Source organism: Panthera pardus, unplaced genomic scaffold (genome assembly GCF_024362965.1).
Source record: "Panthera pardus isolate Hobbes unplaced genomic scaffold, ASM2436296v1 HiC_scaffold_13, whole genome shotgun sequence".
NCBI lineage: Eukaryota > Metazoa > Chordata > Mammalia > Carnivora > Felidae > Panthera > Panthera pardus.
The window spans coordinates 198,350,612-198,374,738 of NW_026526688.1; the positions used below are offsets into that span (position 1 = coordinate 198,350,612).

Here is a 24,127-nt window from a genome sequence, read left to right on the forward strand (position 1 = left end):
ATTATTCTCTGTCGTATCCCCAGGACTTACTTACCTTAAAACTAGAAGTTTGTACCTTTGACCACCTTCACCCATTTCGCTTACCCCACCGATCTGTCGCTGTATCTCCGAGCTTTTTTTTGTTTTGTTTTTAATTTTTTTCAAACATTTTTTTTTTAAATGTTTGTTTATTTTTTGAGAGAGAAAGTGCGAACAGGGGAGGGGCAGAGAGAGAGGGAGACATGGAATCTGAAGCAGGCTCCAGGCGCTGAGCCATCAGCACAGAGCCCGATGCAGGGCTCGAACCCATGAACTGTGAGATCATGACCTGAGGCAAGGTGGGAGGCCCAACCAACTGAGCCACCCAGGGGCCCCACCCGAGCTTGTTTTTTTGTTTTAGATTCCACACATAGGTGAGCTCATAAGGTACTTGTCTTTCTCTTCATTTAGCATAATGCCCTCCAGGTCCATCCTTGTTGTGGCAAAGGACAGGATTTCCTTCTTATTCTGGCTGAATACTACTCCATTTGTGTGTGTGTGTGTGTGTGTGTGTGTGTGTGTGTGTGTGTGTGTGTGCGCGCGCGCGCAACACACGCACACACACACACCACCTTTTCTTCACCCTCTCGTCCATCCATGGACACTTAGGTTGCTTCCACGTCTTGGCTGCTGTGGATAAGGCGGATATGAAAACGGTGTATTCGTACCGACTGTTTGAGTCCGTGCTTTCACTTCTTTAGGGTATATACCCAGAAACAGAATTGCTGGATCACATAGTAATTCTGGTTTTAACTGGCGGAGGAGACGCCATACTGTCCTCCAGAGTGGCCGCACCGGTTTGCTTTTCTACCAGTGCTCAAGGCTTCCTCTTTCTCTGCATCCTCTCTGGCACTTGCTGTCTCTTATCTTTTTCGTAACAGCCATTCAAACAGGTGTGAGGGGTCGCTCCCTGCGGTTTTGATTCCCTGATGATCGACGGCGAGCACCTTTTCACGGTCCTGTGGTCCATCCACAGGTCTCCTTTGGAAAAATGTCTGTTCAGATGCTCTGCCCATTTAAAAAGTTAGATTGTTTGGGTTTTGGCCATTAGATTGTAGGAGTTCTTTATATATTTTGGATTTTTGCCCCTTGTCAGATATGACTTGTAAGTATTTTCTCCCACACAGGAGGTTGGCGTTTCCATTTTGTTGATGGTGTCCTTTGCTGTGCAGAAGCTTTTTGGTGTGATCTAGTCCCACTCAGTTATTGTTGCCTGTGTTTGCCTTTGCTTTTGGGGTCAGATTTAAAAAATCATCTCCAAGACCAATGTCAAGGAGCCTTAACTTCTAGGAGTTTTATGGTTACAGGTCATATGTCTTTAATTGCTTTTGAGTTAGTTTTTGTATATTATGTAAGAAAGTGGTCCAGTTGCATTCTTTTGCATGTGGCTCTCCAATTTTCCCAACACCATTTATTGAAGAGACTGTCCTTTCTCCGGTGTATGTTCTTGCCTCCTTTGTTGTAAGTCAGTTGACTATGTGTGGGTTTATGTCTGGGTTCTCTGTTCTGTTTTTATGCCAGTACCAGACTGTTTTGATTGCTGTTGCCTTGTAATATAGTTTGAAATCAGGGAGCAGGATACGTCCAGATTTGTTCTTCTTTCTCAAGATTGCTTTGCTTATTCGGGGTCTTTTGTGGTTCCATCCAGATTTGAAGATTGTTCTATTTCTGTGAAAAATGCCACCGGGATGTTGACAGGGGATTGCATTGAATCTGTAGATTGCTCTGTGCAACGTGAACAATATTAATTCTCCCCAACCATGAACACAGACTACCTTTCCATTATTTGTGTCTTCAAATTCTTTCATCAGCGTCTTAAAGATTTCAAGGCACAGATCTTTCACCTCCTTGTTATATCTATCCCAAGGTATTTGATTCTTTTAAATGGAAATACAGATGAGATTGTTTTCTTTTTTAGGTAGTTTGCTATTTATGTATAGAAACACTACAGCTTTCTGTGTATTGATTTTGTGTCCTACAAATTTGTTGAATTGTTGATTAGTTCTGAGAGTGATTTGGTGGAGTCCTTAAGGTTTTCTATGTATAATGTCATGTCGTCATACAAAGGGTGATAGTTTTACTTCTTCCTTTCCAATTTGGGTGCCTTTTATTTTTCTCAGGTGCTGTGGTGAGGACTTCAATACTATGTTGAACAGAAGTGGTGAGAGTCAACATCCTTGTCTCATTCCTGATCTTAGAGGGAAAGCTTTTAGCTTTACACCATTATGATGTTAGCTGTGGGCTTGTCCTATGCGGCCTTTATTACGTTGAGGTGTGTTCCCTCTATACCCACTGTGTTGAGTTTTTATCGTAAGTGGATGTTGAATTTTGTCAAATGCTTTTTCTCCATCTGCTGAGATGATCATGTGTTTTTATCCTTCGTTTTACTCACGTGATGTATCACATCGTGGGTGCTGAAGGTGCCTGCCTCCCTGGAATCAGTGTACCCTCTTATGCTGTGTGATCCTTTTAATGCATTATTGAATTCAGTCTAATACTTTGTTGAGCAGATAATACTCTTTAAAAATTTTTTTAATGTTTATTTTTGAGAGAGAGAGAGAGTAAGTGTGAGTTAGGGAGGGGCAGAGAGAGAGAGGGAGACAGAGAATCCAAAGCAGGCCCCAGGCTCTGAGCTGTCAGCATGGAGCCCGACGCAGGGCTCAAACTCATGAACCGTGAGATCATGACCTCAGCCGAAGTCGGACGCTCAACCCGCTGAGCCACCCATGTGCCCCGATTTTATTTTACTTTTTAAAGGGTTTGTTTATTTATTTTATTTATCAGAGAGTGAGCATGAGTGGGGAAAGGGCAGGGAGCGAGGGAGGGAGAATTGGAAGCAGGCTCCACTCTGTTAGTGCAGAGCCCAACATGGGGTTTGAACCCAGGAACTGTGAGATCGTGACCTGAGCTGAAGTCAAGACGCTCAACCGACTGAGCCCCCGCCCTGGGCGCCCCGAGGAGATAACATTCTAACAGGGCCTCTTAACCTCTTGTGTGCTATGCTCTGGACTTCTTGGAATGATGTTTTCAAATGCCCAAAATAAAACACGAAGGCTTGTGAAGGAAACCAGTTCTGTCAAACGCAGCTGTTATCACCGACCACCCTGGCAGAAGCAGCAGCTGCTCTCGACCTCTCGGAGCCCCGCGAGCTGCCCCCAGGGGCTGCCAGCAGACGGCTGGGTCCCGGGCAGGGCAGGTGCGGCTGAGCAGCAGCCTGGGTGAGCGTGGGGCGGGGGGCTCGGGGAGGACAGGGCGGTGGGTGTGAGGGGGGCTGTGTGGCCTGGACCGTGAGCCGGGCCACCCGCACGGGTACGACGGTTGGGGACAGGGGGCAGCGGCCAGGGCAGACGCGTCCTTCCGCAGGGCCTGCCGTCCTCAGGAGCACCGTGCGCGTCTGCAGGCCCTCCCGCCAGGCCTGGGAGCCGGGTCCTCTCGTTGCCCCTGGTGGGCAGGAGCCCGGGCCCAGCGGGGGCCGCCTGCCCGTCCCAGGTGTCGCCAGCGGCAAGGTGGCTCTTGCCGGAAAACCTGGGTGTCCCGGCGCCCCCCCCCCCCCCCCCCCCCCCCCCCCCCCCCCCGCCGTGCACATCTGACCTCCTTCAGCTCCGCGCCCTGGCGCCTCTGGCCTCCCTGGGCCGTCTGGGGTCTGAGGCAGCGTTCTTGCCATGCAGTGCAGTCCACCACTGGAACCCAGTGGCCTTTCCCGCGGGCACTTTGAGCCCCAAAGCACCTATGACTTCATCTCCCGTCCCTGTGTCCGGCACGGGCTCCACGTGCAAACACAGGCTGTCCAGGCAGGTGGAGGGCCTCTGACCCTTAGGGTGACAGCCCTGATGGTCCAGATGAGGGGGTCGCGAGGTCACGGGAAGGGAAGAAGGGACTTGGGGGGCAGAGAATGGGGACAGGTGGGAGTTAGGGACGGGCAGGAAGGGCCTCACAGAAGGGGATGCGGAGACTTGTTGGCTGCCTGGGGCCTGAGGGGCTGTTCCCTGGGCAAGGGGACACAGGGGACAAGTGTCCCGGCTGCAGTGGAGTGGGAGGTGGGAGCGGTGGGGAGGCGGCGGCCGGGCTGGGCGTTGCGGGAGAAGGGAGAGTCTGGGTGCCCCTGGGCCCCAGGGCGTGGGAGCCGCCTGGAGCGTGACGAGTGTCAGCACCGCGCCAGGAAGGCACAGCCGGCTGCACCCTTCACCTCCATGCCGCCCAGTGCTGGACCGGGCCGGGTCTGGCCAAGGCCGAGTTGCAGGCCTCAGAAGGACTCTGAAGGCTGGGGATGGAGAGCCTGGCAAATGGAGGCAGGGCCCAGCGATGGGGAAATGCTCGCCGTGGTAGTTCCTACCATTCCTCGTGGGCGTCTGTCGAGTTCATTCCTCCCTCGTATCCTCATGGCAACTGGGAGGTGGGGAAGTGTCGTCTTGTGTCACAGGCGAGGGGCCTGGGGACCAGAGAGGTTCAGGGGCTTCCGCGTGGCACGGCACAGCCCAGCGGTGGGGACCGGGGCCGTGGTGCCTGGGGCGGGTGTAGGGGGACGCATGGGGCTGGTGACTTCGGTTCACAGCGGGGCCAGTGTCTGTCCGTCTGTCCTCCAGGTGAGCGGGCAGTGCGTCCCAACTTCCCCCACACATCCGTGAGGCCCAGCGCCACCCTCCGCTTTCCCAGATGGAGAGCTCGTGGTAACTGAGGCCCCGCGGTGTCGGGGGACCCAGGCACGGGTCCCCTGAGGCCAGGACAGGGCTCGCCCCTGGGCCTCTTGTGCAGCCTCAGGAAGCGGCACAGCTGTGCCCGCCCTGCCCTCGGGGTGAGGGGGGCTGCTCTGTGCCAGCACCCAGGGCCGCGTGGCTCTGAACCTCTCCCCCTCCTCAGGAGCCTCAGAGCCCTCTGTAACCGGGTGGGGAGGGGCAGCCCGTCAGCAGGAAGGCTCCCGCTTCCCCGAGCTGACCGGCCGTGCCTTTGCACATCCTTTTAGCCTCCGGATGTGCTCTGCCCCTGCCAGGGGGCTCCTAGCAGCCAGGTGAGCACCTCCGGTGCCCGGATCTGGTGTCGCTTTGTCCCCTATGCCCTGTGTCCTCCCGCGGGGGCCGGATCGCCCGCTGTTCTGTCACTCGTCGATCCGCAAATGTCAGAGGAGCACACGCTCCGTGACGGCGAGCACCACACCTGGGCTTGTGGGGACTGCCCTCTGGGGAGGGACACAATTAACTGAGCTTGCGGGAAACTTGAGGGCAGAGGTGATGGGGGCCCCCGAGACCCTGTCTTTCCTGCCTAGCTGGTCCCAGCTCGCGAGGGCAGGGCTGGGGTCCCGGGCGCAGGAGACATCTGAACAGCCGGTGGCTGCCGCGTCACCTCAGTAACTGGCAGCAGGCAGAAAGTGTCCGTGACGTTTGATCATCCCTGTACCCGAGCTCTCCCCACAGGGCCTGGAATCCTAAAAACGGGTCACTTAAAATAACGGTGGCGTGTGGAGATGGTGAAAAACGCAGACGGTACCAAACGTTGTCCAGTGAAACGTGATGCAGCTGAAGCCTTCCTGGGGCTTTTCCAGCTGCGTCCCTCCAGAGACCGTCTCTCGTCTGTCCGGCTGCCCCACACGTGGTCCTCGCAGCCACCCTGACGGGCCCCCCTCTGCCCACAGGTCTCCGTGCTGGTCCTCTTTGCCCTGGCCTTCCTCACCTGCGTCGTCTTCCTGGTCGTCTACAAGGTGTACAAATATGACCGTGCCTGCCCCGACGGCTTCGTCCTCAAGGTAAGGCCCCCGGCCCCCCACCCCCCACCCCGTGCCTTCTCCGAGGGACACAGCCCTGCTCTGGCCTCGGGTGGCCTGCGATGGGGCCCCTGTGGAAGGGAGCAGGGGAGGGGGGCAGAGGGGCAGGGGGAGAAGGCAGGGTGGAGCTGTAAACAAGGACCTCTGCCGGGGGGGGGGGGGGCGGCGGGGGGCGTGCGCAGAGGCCCAGAGGGAAGGGGAGCAGAGCTGGGCACGCCCCACCTCCCGCCCGTGCCTGTCCTTGTCCCTCCGGCGCCTGCTTGGCCAGCTCTCCACGCTGGCGGAAATGCCTGCTCTGCTGATGCGATGCGGCCTTGTTCCAGAAAGCCTGAAATGGCACAGAAGGTCACACAGGGGAGGAGTGGAGAAGATGGAGGGGAGGGGGGAAGGCAGGAGGAGGGAAGACGTACTCCCAGTGGACTTGCTCCCAGTTCCCACAGCGCGGCATCTGGCCCCCCACCCCGACCCCCCACGTTTGGTTCTGACCTCTCGAGAGCCAGCGTGAAGGGAAAAGCTACCGTTTCCAGGGGCCGGTGTTGCCGAAATCAAAGCCGGAGAAGCCCGTGCTGAGCACGTGCACGGACAGGCTTGGTCTGTCACGTCACCAGGTGGCTTTGCTTTGGGTCTCGCGGCTGTGAGGGACGCAGAAGGCTCGCACGGGGCAGCAGGCTCAACAGACCTCACGCTTCCCGGCATGTCGCCCGTGCGCGGTGCTCTGACCCTGCGGCCCTCCCCCGGCCGGCAGGTATGCATTTTGTGCGTGCCACGTGCGGTGGCTGCCGCTGGTATTCCGGGTGCAGCACAGCCGGGGCCCATCGGGTAGAGACCCCCACCGTTGGGAAGCTCCCTGCCCTCCTCAAAAGACGCGTGGAATCAGTTGTATTCTGAGTTAGGGTATGAGCCCTGGAAAACCAAAGAGCAAGGCAGGGTCGGGCACTGCAGTTTCTAGAAGGGTGGTCAGGTTGCCTCTAGGAGGCCAGTGAGGGAGCTGTGTGGGGACCCGGGGAACCCCCACCCCCACCCCACCCTTTCAGCGGACCCATCCACACCCTGGGCCGGGCTATCTGGAAGCTCAGGAGGCACCACGGTTTAGAGGAGACCAGCCCAGAGGCCTTGGCGGGGCTTGGAGGAGGGCAGGGCTGGCCTTGACCGAGTACGTACGTCAGCAGACTCCGGAGGCCGGCCGGGCAGGACCAGGTGGGCTAGGGGAGCAGCAAACACGGTTGATGGCAGAACGCAGGCAGGGTCGGCCTGGAGGCAGCGGGGGATAAGCCAGCTGTGGCCAGTCTGTGCACCACCTCTGGTGCCAGGTAGAGGCCCCCGGAGTGGAGGGGGGTGGGGAGTGACAGGACGGCCACTCACACTCAGTGGCCCAGGGAGGCTGGAGGGTTGGCGAGATGGCCCAGCAGGCTGCTGCAGGGAGCCTGGGAAGAGACTCGGCAGGGCGCTGGGGATGGAGAGGACACCCACGTGACATAAGCCTGAAGAGTGACTCTGGGATGCAGGGGAGAGCCTGGTCCAGAGCTGGGTGACGCAGGGGGGGCCGAGGTCATGGAGAGGAAGCAGAGCAGATGTGGGCACGGTGCCCTGACGGGACCCACGTGTGCAGAGGACAGCTTCGTGGGACTAGACGGGCTGCTCACAAAGAACAGGGGCCAGCGGCTCCATCAGGAGGATGCAGGGTCCGCTTCTTGGCTCTTTCTCTGGGCCCGGGGCACGCGTCCTGAAGCTGCCCCGCCCTCCCTGCAAGGCCAAGTTCTGCTGGCGCAGGCAGGTGGAGTCAGAGACGAAGGCCTGGTTCTGAGAGTCCTGGCAGGGAAGGGGGCAGGTGCCTGTGCGTTCAGAGGCCGGGACGGGTGATCCTGGTGCCCAGCCGGCACCAAGTGAGTGTTCCGTAGCTGTGTCCCTTGGGACTTGGGCATCTTTCACTGGCGTTTCCGTCTAATTGGGGGCAGATGTCCTTCCTGGAAGGACAGCTGGAGGGCTGGAGAACTGCTAGTCTGGGTCCAAGAGCCCTTGGCTGAAGCTGGAGGGGGGAGAAGTGCGATGCGTGCCGAAGTCCCCTCCCTTTCTGCCTGTTTTGCGATTGTACACGTCACACACAGACCTGACAGTTCATAGGGGTTTTCACACGGGGATTTCTGAATGCTCCCCAAAACCTGGGTAGGTACCAGTAGATCCCCGTTGTACCGGTGGTTAGATGCAGCACGGACACGATCTTCCTTGTGCCCCAAGGTCACCCCCCACGGGTTCTTCGTACATATTTATTCAGTGCTTCCTGTGGGGAGCCCTGCTGGGTGCTGGGCATGTGGTGCAGGATGGGAGGAGTCCAGGCCCTGCCCGTGGGGCCGGTGTTCCGGTGGGGAGACAAGTGGCGAGCAGACGGGCAGATACCCAGTACTAGGGCAGAGAGGCGGCCAGGGTGACTGCGCGTGCCCAGGGTCACCGCTTCCAGGTCACCTAGGATGCAGACTGAATGAGGAGTCCATTTTGCCCGCGGTGGCAAGGGCCTGCTCCTGGACTGAGGCCACAGACTGGGCTGGGTCCTGCTGACCCCAGAGCCGGAGGGGGGCCCGTGGGAAGGGCTGATGGGCACGGGTGCCGCAGAGGTCCTGGCACAAAGCAGAGGGCAGGCACCTGCGCTGCGGGTGAGGGGAGGCTCCTTGTGGCCAGGCCTCCCCGCCAGAGTGTCCCGTCCTGACAGGTGGGCAGGGGTGGGGGCAGGTGCTAAGTTCCTGCCTTTTTCTTGAAACCGTGAAGCCGTCATAGGAGTTTCACGGGAGGGTTTCCACGTACCGGGAAACTGCCCGGCCCTGCATGTTGACGCAGACGGTCAGACACCCCCGTTCTCTCGGTGGAGTTCGTGCCCGAGGAACACTTGCCAGTGCTGACTGTGTGCCAGGGGCTGGAACATGCTTCCTCGGATTACCTCGTTGGTGTGACGGTCATTTCCCTTCATGGCTGAGAGATGAGGGGCAGGGCCCCCCTCAGGGGGACGTGTGGCTGTGATTCTGGCCTGATGGGGGCAGGGTCAGAACATACTGGGGAGCCCCTGGCCCCATGCTACTTCGGAACTGGGATTCTCTCCTGCCACCTGCCCACCGTGGTGCTTGCCCCGCAATTGCTTCCTGCGGCCCGCGTGCAGGCAGTGGCAGAACTGCCCGTTGTCCCTGGCCTGGTGCCCCGAGGGCAGGGCCACTCTCTTAGGCCTGGAGGCCCTGTCCTGGACCGGAGTGGAGTCCCACACTGCCCGGCGGGTGCTGGCGAGTGGCAGGGGGAGAGGACGGAGCGCAGGTGGCAGCGCGGCTGGGGAGGGGGTGGCCGCCTGCCTTGCCGGACGGGGGCAGCTGCTTCCTGACGCCCGGATGTGGGCGTAGGTGAGCACGGACACATCCTGCCTTCTTGCCCGAGCTGCCCATCGTGGACCGCAGTCCTCACGACCACCTAGCATGCGGGGCCCCTCGGCCCCATCTCGTAGACGGGGGGCGCCGAGGCTCAGAGCGGGAGGAACCGCGGTGAACTTGGCCTGCAGCGTGGGCCGACTCTGAAGCTGCCGCCTGGCCCGACGGGCTGGACAGGCAGAGCGGGGTGTGGGGCACGCCGCAGTCCTTTGTCCTTCCTCTTCTGGAAATAGTCCTCCATGCTCCCGGAAGGTGGTTCTGATCCTTTGACCAGAGGAGGACTGTTCTCCACTGGCGGGGCAGGACCGGGTTGAGGGGAGAGCACGCGTTCATTCCGTCCCCTTTCCGCTGTCCGCGGCGGTCACTCATCTCTGGGTTACCCAACAGGGAAGTACCCACGGCACCTGCCTGGCATGCAGGGTCCGTCCTGGGGAACAGAGGCGTGTGGACGTGTCGTCCACCCCTGCAAGACCCCAGTGCTGTCTGTACCCCTTCGCTGTCTTCCCAGACCCAGCAGTGATGAAACGGTAGCTCGTGGGCCGGGCAACGGACCAGGCACGACAGCCTCCATCCGTCAGCAGCCACACCGAGGAGGCCCCGACCTCGCTCCGCTGAGGGGCCAGACCCGCCACTTCTCGGTGTCGGAGGAGCACAGCCCGGGTCTCCTGAGTAAAGGCCCCGGGGAGGGGCACGGGGGCTAGTAGGTAGCGTAGGGCCCGTGGCCCGGGCTCTGGCGTGTTCCTTTCAGTGATCCTGGTGCCTGGCACAGCTCCCGACCCTGCTGGACAGCCCACCTGAGGGAGAGCCGACCCCCGGCCATCCTCGTCGTAGACACGAGGCCGGCATCCCAGGAGAGCCATCCGGGCTGAGAGGGACCCCGATCACGAGCGGCCGCTACGTCTGAGCAGTGGGAGCTTTTCTGTGACGGGGGCGTCATCCCTGCTCTCTCTGCACAAGTCGTGTGCTCTGCCCTGTGTTCCTGTTTCTGGCACCGAGCAGGGGCCGGGCTGTGTGGAGCCGCCCACTGCGGAGGCCTCGGGGTTCAGAGGGCGACGTCACAGTGTGTCGCTCGCCTGTGAAGGTGCCGAAGGCTGAGCCGGTAGGGCAGGCAGGGCGCGGGGAGCCGAGCCGCGTTCCCGAGGCCTGTGTGCGCCCGAGCTAGGGCTTGAGCTCTGGCTGAACCAGACACTGCCGGGGCTCTGGGAAAAGAACGTTCTGCCCCGCCGGCCCTGGGGCAGACTGTTTCACTTCTCACTCTTCTCGACTCGGGAGTCCAGCGGGTCACCTGTTGGTGGCCTCCCACGGCAACACCATGTGGGGCGCTGGGCACTCTGCTGTGCCTTCGCGTCTCCGGGTCTCACCTGCCCCAGCTGGAAAACGGGGCTAACGGCACCTGCCTCGCAGCGAGAGAACATGCATGGGAAGCGCCTGGCCAGCTGTCAGGTGCAGAGAGAAGGTCGGGAGGAGGGAGGAGGAAGCATGGGTGGTGGAACCCCAGTCCCGTTTTCTCTGCTGCCGGGGAAGTGGCAGGTGGGGGTTACATCTGCGGGCAGATCTCAAGGAGCAGCCTTCTTCACCTGCCGTTGGGTTTTAGAGACCGAGGAAGAGCTGGGCCCAGGTGGAGGCTCCCCTGGTGCATCCCGGGCCGGCACTCGTGTCTCCCAGCGCCCACGTCTGAGGTGCAGCAGCTGTGGCCGGCCGGCCTGGCGATGGCCCGAGGTGGCCAGAGATGATGTCATCAAAGATCCTGTCACCTTCTCCACTCGGCGCTCGCCCAGGAGAGGTGAACGGATGGTCTGTGCGGCTGGGCATCTTGCGAAGCCCCGGGAGTTAACTGGTCAGAGTGCCGTGGATGGTGCCTGGGCTTCAGATCTGGGCGGTGCACCCACCAGCGGGGCGGCCTTGGCCGAGACACCACGTGCAGCATGCGGAGCCTCAGAATCGTCTGGGGAGGTTTAAGGATACACAGGTGCTGAGTCAGACCCTTAGCGGTGGGCAGAGAGCCTGGGTCCTCAGACTCTTCCTGGTGAGTGGGGAGGTGGCCAAGGCCAGGCACCCGTCTTTGCTGTGGCCTCCCCTCACTGAGGAAGAGGCCGTGGCGTTCGTGTATTGCTTTGGTTGCTCAGACACACAAGGTAACGTGGCTTCCACGAGGCGGGAGGTCCGTCTCTCTCACATGAAGGCTCCAGGCGGGGGGAAGGCGGTTCTGTGAGATCATCCTGGAGCCCCAATTCTGTCTTGTGCTGCCCTGCCAGCCCCCCAGGGCATTCTCCGCCTCTGGGCAGTCGAAGCCAGCGAGAAAGGGCCGCGGGAGAGGTGGAGGGTGGGCATCCACGCCCGTCCCTCTGGCCTGGCTGCCAGGAGCTGGGAAGCTTAGTCGTTAGCTCGGCACCAAGCGCCTGCTTGGCGCGGAGAATGCGCCGTGGAAGCCGATCATCCGCAGCCCCGCCCACCTCGCTCGTGGGCCCGGTGAGCTGCACGTGTATGGTGTGCTCGGGCCACGTCAGCAGTGGTGGCCCAGTGGGCTGGGTCGGCTCCTGGACCCACCAGGAAAGGCAGCCTTGGGTGCAGGATCTCTCTGGGGTCCTGGACCTTTTACCAGCTGATGAGAGCTATGGACTGGACTCCCCCACCCCAGGCCCCCTCAGGGTTCCGTGGCCTGTAGGGACGAAGCCTCTTCCTTCGTGGACAGCTGCCTGGGATAGCCCACTCCCTTGCCGCCGCCCCCCCCCCCCCCTGCCGTATTGCTGTCTGGGCTCCTGCTTTCTGGGTCACAAGGTCACACCAGCTCCCTGATGGGACTTCTAGCCCTTGTGTGGCCGTCTGACCCCGGCCGTCCTTCCCAGTGCCCTCCTCACCCTGCTGGCACTGTCCTGTGAGGCCCATCTCCTCTGCCTCTAGGGTGCGCCCTCCTCCGACCCCCTCCTCTGGAGAAGGCCTGCCTACTAAAGATCCAGCTCCCAGGAGGTTTTCCTGACTTCCCTTCTTTTACTATCTGTGTTTCCAGCAGACAGGTCCAAAGTATTTTCTAGTAGATGTAAAGTAAATGACAACTAGTGGAAGGTCTTTAGCGAAGCAGGACAGCTCATCGTGCCCCTGCAGCCCAAGCCCCGCTGCGTCACGACCTCGCTAAAGATGTCTGTCCTGTCGCGGTGGGACCAGCGCAGGCGGTGGCTGGGCTGCGTTTCTCCTCTAAGCCCAGGGAAGGTCCCCGTAAACACCCGGGGGGTGTTCACCGGAGACCCTCCGGCATCCCCGCAGCATCGAGACGTGCGTCTCCACGGCCCCTTGTCTTTCAGAACACCCAGTGCATTCCAGAAGGCTTGGAGAGCTACTACGCGGAGCAAGACTCCAGTGCCCGGGAGAAGTTTTACACCGTCATCAACCACTACAACCTGGCCAAGCAGAGCATCACACGCTCCGTCTCACCCTGGATGTCGGTTCTGTCGGAAGAGAAGCTGTCCGAGCAGGAGACCGAAGCCGCTGACAAGTCAGCTCAGTGAGACGGGCAGGTTCCTCACAATGTGTCACTCGAAGGTAACGAAGGGACTTGGAGGGACGTTTCGTTAAATATAATTACCGATAATTTAGAGGTTACTCATTTATGGTGCAACCGCTTCTGTTTGCTAATGCTGCTTTGCCAATAAAACTTGCTGCCGACCGCTCATGGGCATAAGATCAAGTGCATATCAGCATTGCTTAAAGAGCTGTGACACCACGTTCCATGTTAAGGAATCTTAATTTAGCTACTTTACTGGGATTTATGGGATGCCATCAGAAAGTAAATTTACACCGGATATGCAAGGGGTTTGGATTCAGATAAATAATGCGTCTTGTGGAATCGATTTTTTTATCGCCCTCCCCCTCCCCACCGCACTGCTGTTTGCAAACCTTACTCCACAGCCATATTTAGACGGGTCCCCACTTGGTTAAGAGCAAGCTGTACTTCAGATTTCTTCCCACCTTCAATCAGGCGGCAGCCGGGCCATCACCATGATGTATGGCAGTGAGAGGTGCAGAGAAGGAAGGAAATGGGACGTCCGGTAGCGGGTGCGCCCTTCCCTTCCCCTCCCTGCGCCCACTCCGAAGCGTGCCAGTGTCCCGCAGGAGGGCCCGCTCGGGAGGCTCTATTCCGCCCCCTGGAGCTGGCTGGCACCTTGGTGCGGAGAGCACCGTGCTTCAGGGTCCGGTGTCCCAGCACGTGTGGCGAGGGGCTGTGGGAGGACCCTGGGCCACGGGCCTGAGGAACTCCAGGCCCCTGTAGGTAGTCCATCTGCTCTGTGACGTGTTGAATAGGAGCGACACCCTTTGGTCTTTTTTGTTCTGTCCTGTTAATGAATAAATTTGCACCAACAGCCCTGTTAGCGAGTTAGTTTTTAAGACCTTATTTGTGTTGGCAAAGTGAAAATGTAATTGCTGGGAAGCCAAGACTAATTTTTATTTTGTGAACTAGAAATCTTTTCATGTAAGAAGCAGGCAGGGGAGGCTGGGAGGGGCCGGCGTGGCAACTTGCAGATCCAAGGAGGACATTTCGATTCACGATCTTTGTAAAGAAGTTACATTTCAAGCTGAATCTTGACATTAAAGGATATGTTTACAAAATTGCCAGTTAGCTAAGCTACGTGTGTAAAACCATTAAATGGAAACAAGGCATCCGCAGACATTTTCTTCCATGTTATCTGTGCTGTTTCTGGTGGACATGTCAGAAGTTTCACTGTTTTCAGTAGGTCAAAAATAAATGACAATGAGTTTGAGATCTGTTGCAAACAAGCGTGGTGGCCACGGCCAGCTCCATCACTGCTTTCTGAAATATGCTTCCAGAACCGGATTTTATTGTGGGGGGTGTTTTGCAACCATGACCGTGGCCTTGGAGCCGGGGCGTGTGTTCTAGAGCTGCGTGCTGTGAGGGTGTGATGTGAGCACGCACGAGGAGCACTGACTACGTGCCAAACTCTCCCGCACAGATACATCTATGAAAGCTCTAGCCCACGTAAACGCACTGCTAAGGCATCACCCCTTTGTATCTTCTAGTAGACGTTTTATTGACTGTAAATCCATTCACATGTAACTTTTGACATTTTCACTCTGTGCAGAGAAAGAACACAAGGGTCCCTGTGGCTGCACCACAGACTCTCGATTTTGCATACACAGCACACGATTTTGCAGGGGGCAATGCAGAGCCATCGGCACCCACACCGAGGTGGGGCCCCGTGAACACCAGCATGCTCTCTGCACAGATGTGGTTCCCACTGCAAACAGGAACACCTGTTCTAGAGGGACAGGTGCACGGGCCCAAGGGCAGACAAATGCTCCTTGGGCCCCAGCAGCCCCTTGCTGAGGGCCCAGGGTCTGTCCCCACACCCCTTCCCCAACGGGCAGGCAGGCGTCCGCTGACCTTCTGTATCTGGACCCACTGATATTACACGAAGTAACCGTAGTTGCATTTATTATATTTGTGAGGCAAAGGCGAGTTTTCTACAGCGTAGCGACTCTGCAGCACTTGGCTCAGGCAGACAAGAAGCCACAGGAAACTAAGTGATGGTCACTTGCCGTGAGAAGTTATCACCCAGCACTCTTCCCTAAGCCACTGGAAGGGCCAGGTCGGCCGCCAGTTTGGGTGCAGCCAGTAACGACCCTTCCACCCTGCCTCAGGAGTGTCACACAGTCCACTGTCAGTTTGTGTTCATTAGTTTCTTTTTCAGCTATTAAACGGGCTAAGACCACAGGTCTGGGTGTCCCTTTTGTGGGAGCACATAGCTCTGCCACCGCCCCCTCCCCCCAACGTGGTAGGATCTGGGCACAGCCCTGGTCCGATGCCGGAGACCCTCGACAGCGCCCCATGCGCCAGGAGCGAGCAGGGCAGACTAGCTGTCGTACCAGTCCAGGAAGAGCAAGGAGAAGGAGCACATCACCAGGAAGAAGAGCACCCACACTCGGAAGCCGGCGTTGTTTTTGATGGCCTGGGGGGCGGGGAGGGCAGGAGCACAGGATTTTGGGTTGAGGAGTGCTCACGCCCTCCGTGTGTCCGCACGCACTCCCTACCCTGGAGCTTATGCTTACCTTAATTAGTAAGCAGAGCCAAACAGTGGGTTTAGAATCCACCAGAAAACAAACAGGTGTCTCCCCCTTATTCAGACGTCCTACACCCTTCTCCCAGCAAACACCCAGAAATGGCCCACACGGGGCCCAGGGTTAGAAAGAGCCCCGCGGCTGGCCCGGCAGCTGTAGTGGCCCAGAAATGGTCCCACGTCAACCCAAACCCGAGGACCACACTCAGAAGACCATGTCCACTCAACAGAGTCCACTGTGGTGGCCTCGATAAACAGGGACCAGGGCTCTGGCCCTCGGGGTGGGGGGTCCAACAAGCTTCTCCGGTGGCGCCCACCCCTGGTGCAGGTGGCTGATCCAACCCTTGCCAAGAGTGACCTCGTGTGCCTCCGATCGCTCCTTTGGAGGGCGGTGAGTCCTGTGTCTTGGTAATAGGGGCCCCAGGTTTGGCGAGGACAGAAATGTGACTGTCTTGCAGGGTTAGGAGGTCAGCCAGGCTGGGCGCCAGCAAGGCTCTCACGCAGCCCTGACTGCCCGCAAGACTACCACCGCTGCCCGGACGGGGAGGCCGGTGGGGCCTGGGGGGCCCAAGGGTACTCACCTCTCTGATGTCTTCGTTGCCCTCCTTGATATTCTCAGTCGCCCCTACAACTAACTGGTGAATGCTGTCGATCTCGGCTTCCTATGGAAGAGGAGAGACAGGTAGACCCGACCACCGTCTCCTTCCCCGAGCATCCGGACAGCAGGAGCCAGCAGCAGCCAGGGCTTTACAAGCGGGAGCCTGTGGGTCCTCGCCGGGTCCCGAGGGGCAGGCACAGCCCCGTTTTACAAAAGGGAAAGTCAGGGTTCAGAGAAGTTTAGTAATTTGCCAAGAGTCACGCAGCAACCACGTGGCAGGACTGGGACCAGAACCCAGTGCCTGTCGCCCTTCCACCCCCAGCTGCTACCTCCTGTGCCACTTGCCGGCCAGAAGGGACAAACGTGAGAGCTGCCAACACGTAGCAGCCACCGCATGCCAGGGGCTTCCCTCTGGTCCCCCGCGTATTTATGACATCCAGAGACATGAGCTTCCAGATGCGTGTGCTTTCAGACACGCACGCTAGCTTCAGGGGAGCGCTTCATGTCTCACCATCTGTGTCTCTCTTAAAAAAAAAAAAAAAAAAAAAAAATCTAAACCGTAAAAACATCAGCTCCCATGCACTGAGAGCCTGCCACGAGCCGGAAGTGCGTCAGGCACCTTGAGCCCCAGCCCTGAGAATGCGGGGGGGACATCTGCCCAGTCTGAAGAGGGCAGTGTGGCCTGGGGTGCCCAGGTCACCTGACACACTGGAAGTCAGGATCGGATCGGAGCCAGTGTGTGTGACCCAACGTGGCCTCTGAGCTCTCCTGCCACGCTGAGCTGTCCCTGGAAGCAAGTCGTGTGCTCTGACAGGGACAGCTCACTTAGCTGTTTTATAGGTCAGGAGGCTGAAGTGACAGCCATCAGGCTTCTAAGTGGAGGCTTAGCACATACACGCTTGAATTGGTCGTTCAATGTAGTTAGAAAGGGTAACTCTCGTGAACCCGAACCTTCTGTCAGACTGCACGTACCTAAATTTACAGCGATTCGATGCTGGTTGTGAGGTTTCGGGCAGGTTTTGTGGGGGCGGGAGGGTCTTAGGCCAACTGGGCCAGTTTAACACAATGCAGCAGAAATGATTTTGACTCTGAAACCGTTCCACGGTCTGTGGATGCTAAAAAGGAGGATAAATTTATCGGGTCCCTAAAAGTTTTGCCAGTTACTGGCCGGAAGAGTTTCAGAACTGGAGGCAGGAAGAAATAACATGAAAATCCCCTTCAGAGAACAACCCTATTTCCTGTGTGGACGGGACACCTGAGGTGGCACGGACCTAGCGTTCCGAGAGGGCCAAGTGTGAGCCCTAAGTGACACTGTCGACTGACAGGCTGCTACCCACCAGGTGTGCTGGGTGCTTCCTGTGGGTTATCTCCGAGCCTCAGGACGGCCCTGCGAGGGCCACTCCATTTGCAGATGGGAAAACTAGCTCAGAGGCACCCGGAAGGAAGATCTACCCAACTCCCTCCTCTGTGGGCGTCACGGCACACACGGGCCACCACACCCGGTCTGGCCTGGGCCAGCCAGCAGCGGGTCAGGTGCAGAGAGCTCCCCACCCCGCACAGAGGCTACACCGGGGGGTCAGGAGGCCCTCACGTGAGGAGCTGTATGAACCCACGCGGCTTGGGGCACATGGCTGTAGAGATCAGGCAACCTCAGAACAAGCACCCTGATGTCACAGTAGATTCTTCTCAGCTAAACCTTAAATCGTGATTTTTTTTTTTTCTTACCTGTTGTAAAACCTTCTCTGTGAATATCTCTTGGAGCCTGGAAATTTCAACCACTCTCCCTTCGATTTGCCTTCATTAAAGAGAAAAAAAAATTACATACAACTATTAGTAGGTGGTGGTCCTAGCAGGAGTGTTACACATTTCTAAATGGACCACGTGAGTGAGAAATGGGAGGGGACACCACCACAGCCTCCAGAGAGGGAGGGGACACCACATCATTCGTGGGGGGGGGGGGCCACCATGTCAGGCTCAGGAAGGAGGAGGCCGGCATTGCACTTCCTGGCTCTCCTCTGAAGTCTCTCGCTTAGGGGGCGCGCTGCACTGCGGAACCCGCCCTCCCCTGCCAGCTGACCCGCGGTGCCCCTGCCTCCGAGTCTGCACCCCTGGTTGCAACAGGCAGCCTTCGAATGCTAAGGCCCGTACCCGGCCCGGTAACCACGGTAACGCGGCGGGGACTCAGAACGCCAGTGTGTGCCGACCACTCAACATCGTTACCGCCCAGGAGGTCGAGGGGCAGGGTGCTGCCACCCAAACCAACTTCCCGGCGAAAGGAAAAGTCCTCCGGTTCCGTCTGAAAACGTATCTGGGTTCAGCAACCAAGCATCTGAGCTGCTCGCTGTTTCAGGGCCAGCAAGGGCGCCCCGGGCGTGGGCTGGGGGGTGGCACGGTCTAGAAATGGGGGCGGCAGGGGCTGAGCCGTGTCGGGGCAGCCAGCCGCCGCTCCTCCCGTGCTTCCGGGTATGGGAAGGAAGAGCGAGGCGGGCGGGGGCTGAGTCTCGGAGCAAGGACCTCGAGGCCCACAGAGCGAGGGCAGAGGCCGCAGAGGAACACAGGTGCCATCAGAGTCCCCGGGGGCTGTGGGTACGGCGTCAGGACGCACTTTCTTTCGGATGAGCCCACAGCGCAGCGGGTTTAATTTCCCTGCCAAAGCCCAGGCCTTCCTTCCAGATGCTCCAGACACCCTCGGGGAAACAGGCCCCACCCACGTGCCTCCCTAGAGGGCGGGCCAGCGATGGCTCACGTGGGCACGGCCACTCTCCTTCCACGCTGCCGACCCCTTTGCTGAGGGGGCGGACGGACCCCAGCGGAGCCACATGCAGGAGGCTGCACCTGGCCAGCCATCCCTCACAAGGCCCGCCCCCTTACCCCGGGAGCCATGAAATTAACAGCCCCTAACCGTGCAGCTTGCGGTCACTGGAAGCCCGGAGGCAGCACAGAGGGGGTGACCTCCCAAGGGCCCGCAGGTTAAGGGGAGTCACTGAAGTTGGGCAGCTGCCTTGACCCCGAATGGCTGAGGGGGGTGCACGTGGCCAGGGCCACAAGGGGATGCCTGGCCATCGAAGTAAATGAAAAGTTCCCAGTTCCTAGAAAAGCTGAGGCCATCAGCTCCTAGGAACCGCATACATACCTCACTTCATCGAACAGGCTGTTCATCTCACCAATTAGGCGCTGGTTCTCTTGTTCAAACTGTGAAGAGACAAACACACTAAGGGTGACGTCATACTCAAAAGCAACACGGTCAAAGGCAAGGGTCTAGCAAGGCGTCTGCTCGGAAATCTTTGATCTGCCCTCCGAGGGTGGCCACCGAGTCCCTCCTTCTGGCGTGGAGGGATGCGGCATCAGTGTGAAAACACCCCTGTGGCCGGACTTCTCCCTGCCTGCTAGCCGAAGTGACGCCTGGGAAGGTGCGGGTGGGGCGGGGCGGGTCGCCTGCCGTCCTTCCCGCTGCTCTGTCTCCCTCTGGCACTGTTTTAAGTGGGGCGCTGAGCTCCAGCGGCTCAGCTGCGGGCAGGGCAGTCTCATTTCAGAGCCACGCCTTGGCCAGTCCACCGTGACAGGAACACAGGCCCAGCAGCCCGAAGCGCTGTGTTCCTGGGCTCAGGCTGGCGATCGGGCTTCGGGACTCAGTCTGGGTGAGGGTGCCACCCTGACACCCGGGAGCCCATCGGAGCCGCGTAAACTCGGGAGCAGACAGCTGCTGCCCCCACCGTTCCTGCCAACTTGACAGCAGCCCCACGAAAGGCTGGCACGTCTGAGGGTTCGCCGTGCCGCGGGGCCAGATCTCCTCCTCGCTGCGGGACCCGCAACCCCGCCTTCGGACGCCCACTCCACTGCCTGAGCGTGTACTCAGCCCCGGGCGGGGGCCCTCATCCCACAGCCCCAGCTCGAACGCCACCTTCTCCGTGACCTATCCCGGCCCCCGAGCTGGAACTTCTTTCTCCAGTTTCTAACCTTGGCCTAGCACCTTGTGAAACCTCGTGAAGATCTCTCAGGACGTTAGCCATTTTCAGCCCGGTAATAAGCTGTGCGTGTCCCAAACTCCCCCTTGACTATGAGCTGCCTGAGGGTGGAAACGCGTCAAACCCAAGTCCGAGAAGGCCTCACGCGCGTTCTTTCCTTCACATCTACTAAAGCGGCAGTCCCGTCCACAGCTGTTTTCGGAGGCACTGTCTGCGCCAGGCGCTGTGTGGGGGGACGGGTGGAGGTGAGCTCTGGGCCTCCCAGGCTCTGCGATCCAACCGAGGCTCCAGCCAGACTTGCTCAGTAAAACAACAATGGAGGGAAAACAACGGTTAGGGAAGTCACGGCAGACACCGTGCTGAGCAGGTCACGTGCAGGGACTCACATTCTCCCTGCCCAGTGGCCCCCTGACTTCACAGGGAGGGCATGTGCTGTGCTCACTCTCTGCTCCGTCTGCCCCCCTCCCCTCCCAGCTCCCCCCCAGCCCTCCAGGCGGACACCCTCCCGTCCTGTCTGCCAGTTCACCCGCACCCTTGCTGCATCCATTCCCTCCCTGGTGCCTGTGCTCTGCCCTCATCACCGCTCACTCTCCTCCAATCTGCCCCCCACCCCTCCGTCAGAGTGATGTGATCTAAGATGCCAGTCACGTCACAGCGCACCAGGCCGGCCCTGTCCGTGGCCCTGTAGATCAGCGCTGAGGCGCAGCCTTCTCCTGCAGCCCACTGCCTCACCCCTGCACAGACTAGCTGAGAGCTGATGGAGGCCGCCGCGCACCAACCCCCCACCCCGCGGGGGGGACTCCGACTGTTTCCTCGAGACCCAGCCTAGGCACCTTCCTAGTGACCAGACGCACCAAGGCAGATTTAATCACCTTCTACCATCTCCTGTCTTTTATAATATAAAACTGCCCTGCACTTGATCCATCGCTACACTTCTTGCCCCTGTTGGGGGGCCGTCTTCCCGCCTGGGGTGGGGCTTTCTCCTCTGGCCCCCAGCACAATGCAGGGCCTACCACACTGCAGGGTACCGGTTGTCGGTCCCCCTGCTTGTCAAAACACAAAGGGGCCTCCACTGCACCCCAGACCTACTGGGTCAGAAAATGGGTGGGCCGGCACAATTTCCAGAAGGGCCGGCGGGGGGCGCTCTGCTGGGCTGCCTCAAGCACGGGCAGGATGCTGACACGGTACCAGGACGGCCTTTCTAATTATGCATGAATCAGGCTATTTAAGGGAATAAAAACTTCACTCTTTTGAGTTTGAAACTATCAGCCCTGTTAGCTGTCAACTCAACAGTTACTTCAGAGCCCAGTAATTTAAGGAAAAAAACAATTACTTCAGCATGTAGGTGCTCATTTACTTTCACTAATTCTCCCAGGTATTACTCAGGGTTTTTCTCGGGGGGGCTGGGATAGAGGGCATTTTCTTATTTTTTTAATGACAAAATACGGCCCTGTCCTTTTAAATCCTCAGACCTTTTATGCTTTCTAACCTACTCCTAAGCAAGACTAGAGGTTTGAGGTGGTTTATTGCGGGAATGTCCCCCGGAACAAAGCCCTCTCTGTCCCCTCCCCAGCTCTGGGCATGAGGCACCCACTCCCCCTCTCGGGGTTCTGGGGAGCTGTTACTTCTGAAGGACTCCTGTCAGCAGCAGGATCAGATTCTGGCTCTGATTTCCTTTCAACCTATGGGTTCTTAATGCCACCTGAGAAGTACCCATTCGGGGGGGTGGGGTGGGGGGGGCGCAAAGGGGGGCGGAGCAAAAGAAACAAATGCCTCGAGGGATCAAGCGGTGACAGGGCTGAGGGGAGAGTTTGGCGTGGCCAGGACCTTTACGGAAAGCGGCCCCCATTTGGGGGCGGGAGTTACAATGGAGCTGTGTCTTCAAAAACACCACCACCTGTTTTTCCCATAGCCAGGTGCAAGGGACCCACTCAATGGGGTCTGGCAGGGCTCAGGCAGATCAGGTAATGGCCAGGCCGCTGACAACATTCACCTGTGCCAGATTTCAGGATGGTTTCCGATGCTGTCTTGATGGCCAACCTGTACACCTCACCCCTCCTCTGCAGAGGAAGGCAGGGAGCGGCAGGTGCCAGCCGGCAGGGGCAGTTGGTGGACACGCCCGGGACTTCAGCGGGCCAGCCCCTGTGGCCTCAATGGGAACTCCTGGGGTGACTGACCCCTGGACCAGTCACTGGCTTCTGTCCGGCCTGTCACGTGACAGGGCCTCTTTGTGAACAGACGTGGTGATTCTTATCCTTTCCTGCCTCATGCCGAGGGTGGGGAGGGATGATGATGGCTCCTTTACCTTCGAAGCTATATGCCCTTGGGCAGGTAACTTTTCTGTGCCTCTTTGTCACTAAAACGGGACGGAGACAGTACTTACTAGAGGAAGACGCGCTAATAATGCATGTAAAGTTGCGTACAGAGTGCGTGGCACATACGAAGCCCCCACTAAATGTTAACTATTATTAATCTCCCGGGACTGAGATTCCAGATACGCAAAATGAGTCACGAAATATTCTGAAGGCCCCTTCCACCTCTCTGGTTTCAAATTTGAGCGGGATCTGGGGCGCTCACACAGCATTCGCTGGGGCTCGCTGGCAGCTGGCTGGCGTGGCATCCGTCCCCAGAGGGACAGGGACCTCACAAGGTGCAGTAGCCAAGGAGGCCTGGTCTCCACAGTCAGCACCAAGGACAGGGGTACCCCCGGGGTACCCTCCCCGCCCCCCCCTCCCCGGCCCCAGGGGAAGACCGGCCTGCCTGTCACAGGGCCCCCAGTTCTGTGAGGCACTGGAAAGCGGGACACGAGGCCTGCAGGACAAGGAAGGTGGACAAGCAGGGCCCGAGAGGCATGACAGCAGCCAGCCTGTCTGTGTGGGCCTCCTGCCGTGGTTCCTTCCGCTCCATACTGTTTGGTCTCCCACCAAAATGCAGTGCTTTCGCTCAACACAGATGGATGTCTGGAGCAAGTTCCCCTGACCGCTCAAGCATGGCGGCAGGCACCACATTTAAAGGCCTAGGACCTGGGAGCTCGCTGTAAAATGGGGCCAGCGACAGTCCCTACCACACGGGGTGGCTACATTAATAAACACTCAAGCGGTCAGGGCCGTACTTGGCATGTGCTGTGTGTTACATGCGTGTTAGGCAGTATTAACTGCCTCATTCCACTTAGAAGTCAGACTTCCAAACAGAGGGCCCCAAAAGGGTTTATTATCTGCTTTAAGGGATACAAATCCACACTGTGAATACACTGTTACAGAAATCCTTTTCTAATCTAATCCTCTTTACTGTAGTTTTAAAAAGAAAATCACTCCTACAAAAGGCCTTTGGGTACAAGGTGAAGCCACAAGAAGTTATTTGCATTGCAAAGAGGCAAGAGCAGCTAACTGGACCAAAGACTAGGAACCCACAGGGGCTGAGACCCACAGGGGCTCGGCCTAGAGAGCAGTCTGCCCCCACCACCATGGCCCAGGACCTCTCTGGTTCTTCAGATGCGCCTCATCTATGCCAAACGCCTGCGTTCACATGGCTCGTGACCCTCACCTCCATCCCCACCTACCCCTGCGAACCTGAAACCTCCCCAGGGTGTGGACCTCGGCTCTCGGCTGCGTGGTGCCCAGATTCTACCAACAGTTCTTGCCAGGAGCTGAGTTTGGGCCCAGATCACAAGCCCTGCCAGCCACCCACCTTGGTGCTTCCAGCGGCCTACCACAGGGGACGGGGGCTAGGGACACCTTTCATGCAGATTTAGGAACAGAAGTCACGCGCATGGCTTTAAAAATTATCCTAAGGGATACATCAATAAATGCAGGTGGTTTCACTCGAGGCGAGTAAACTGAATGCAGGCTCACAAAGGAGGTATTTTCTCTATGTAACATCAGAAAACAATCTGGTCCCACTCAGCCTGACCGCAAAACATCTGCTTATAGTAACTCAAACGTTAATATACCTGCATCAGGAGTTATAAATGGAAATTCAGTGTGCAAATCACCTAACACTCAGCAACCATTTTGGGACACGTAACAACTGCTCCTGTGGGTGAAATAATGAATTAAATTGATATTATAGGGCTTAATTCATTATTTTACCCTGAGGAAAAATTCCAAAACAGTGATTATGAATTATGACCACAATTTGCTACAACACTTTCCAATTTAAAACCAATAGTGTCGTATTTATTTCTCTTCATTTTCAGGCTTGAGCCTGTTAAGTAAGATTTGGGTTAGTCAGCCCGTAAGATGTGGTACTTGGCTATTGTTCCCAATTACAAGAGAAGTTAAGTGAACACTTAAGAGCTTGCCATGGAAGTGCTGAACTTACAG

General features: G+C 58.1%; 2 protein-coding genes and 1 long non-coding RNA gene across 9 annotated transcripts in view; 1 reads left to right on the forward strand and 2 right to left on the reverse strand.

Moving 5' to 3' along the window:
* NSG1 (neuronal vesicle trafficking associated 1) overlaps positions 1-13,833 on the forward strand; it is a 30,744-nt gene extending 16,911 nt beyond the window's left edge. The window contains exons 4-5 of the mRNA XM_053901695.1: positions 5,645-5,755; positions 12,474-13,833. Coding sequence (XP_053757670.1) covers positions 5,645-5,755; positions 12,474-12,677 — 315 coding nt within the window. The 3' untranslated portion in view covers positions 12,678-13,833. The remainder of the gene's footprint in view (positions 1-5,644; positions 5,756-12,473) is intronic.
* The window catches only part of STX18 (syntaxin 18), a 130,187-nt gene continuing 109,658 nt past the window's right edge, over positions 3,599-24,127 (reverse strand). For 5 of the 7 annotated variants that reach the window (XM_019453715.2, XM_019453716.2, XM_019453721.2 and 2 more), the window contains 4 exons: positions 18,974-19,032; positions 17,566-17,635; positions 15,824-15,904; positions 14,842-15,134 (listed from right to left, as the gene is read on the reverse strand). In XM_019453715.2, coding sequence (XP_019309260.2) covers positions 15,039-15,134; positions 15,824-15,904; positions 17,566-17,635; positions 18,974-19,032 — 306 coding nt within the window. In that variant the 3' untranslated portion in view covers positions 14,842-15,038. Of the gene's footprint in view, positions 4,448-14,841; positions 15,135-15,823; positions 15,905-17,565; positions 17,636-18,973; positions 19,033-24,127 lie in introns of those variants that run through there. The other 2 variants (XR_002081211.2, XM_019453717.2) reach the window with 2 other exon arrangements.
* On the reverse strand, positions 5,935-7,496 carry LOC128776675 (uncharacterized). Its single transcript, XR_008421853.1, has 3 exons — positions 6,935-7,496; positions 6,260-6,676; positions 5,935-6,101 (listed from the first exon to the last, which is right to left on the reverse strand). It is a non-coding gene; the product is annotated as an uncharacterized LOC128776675 (long non-coding RNA).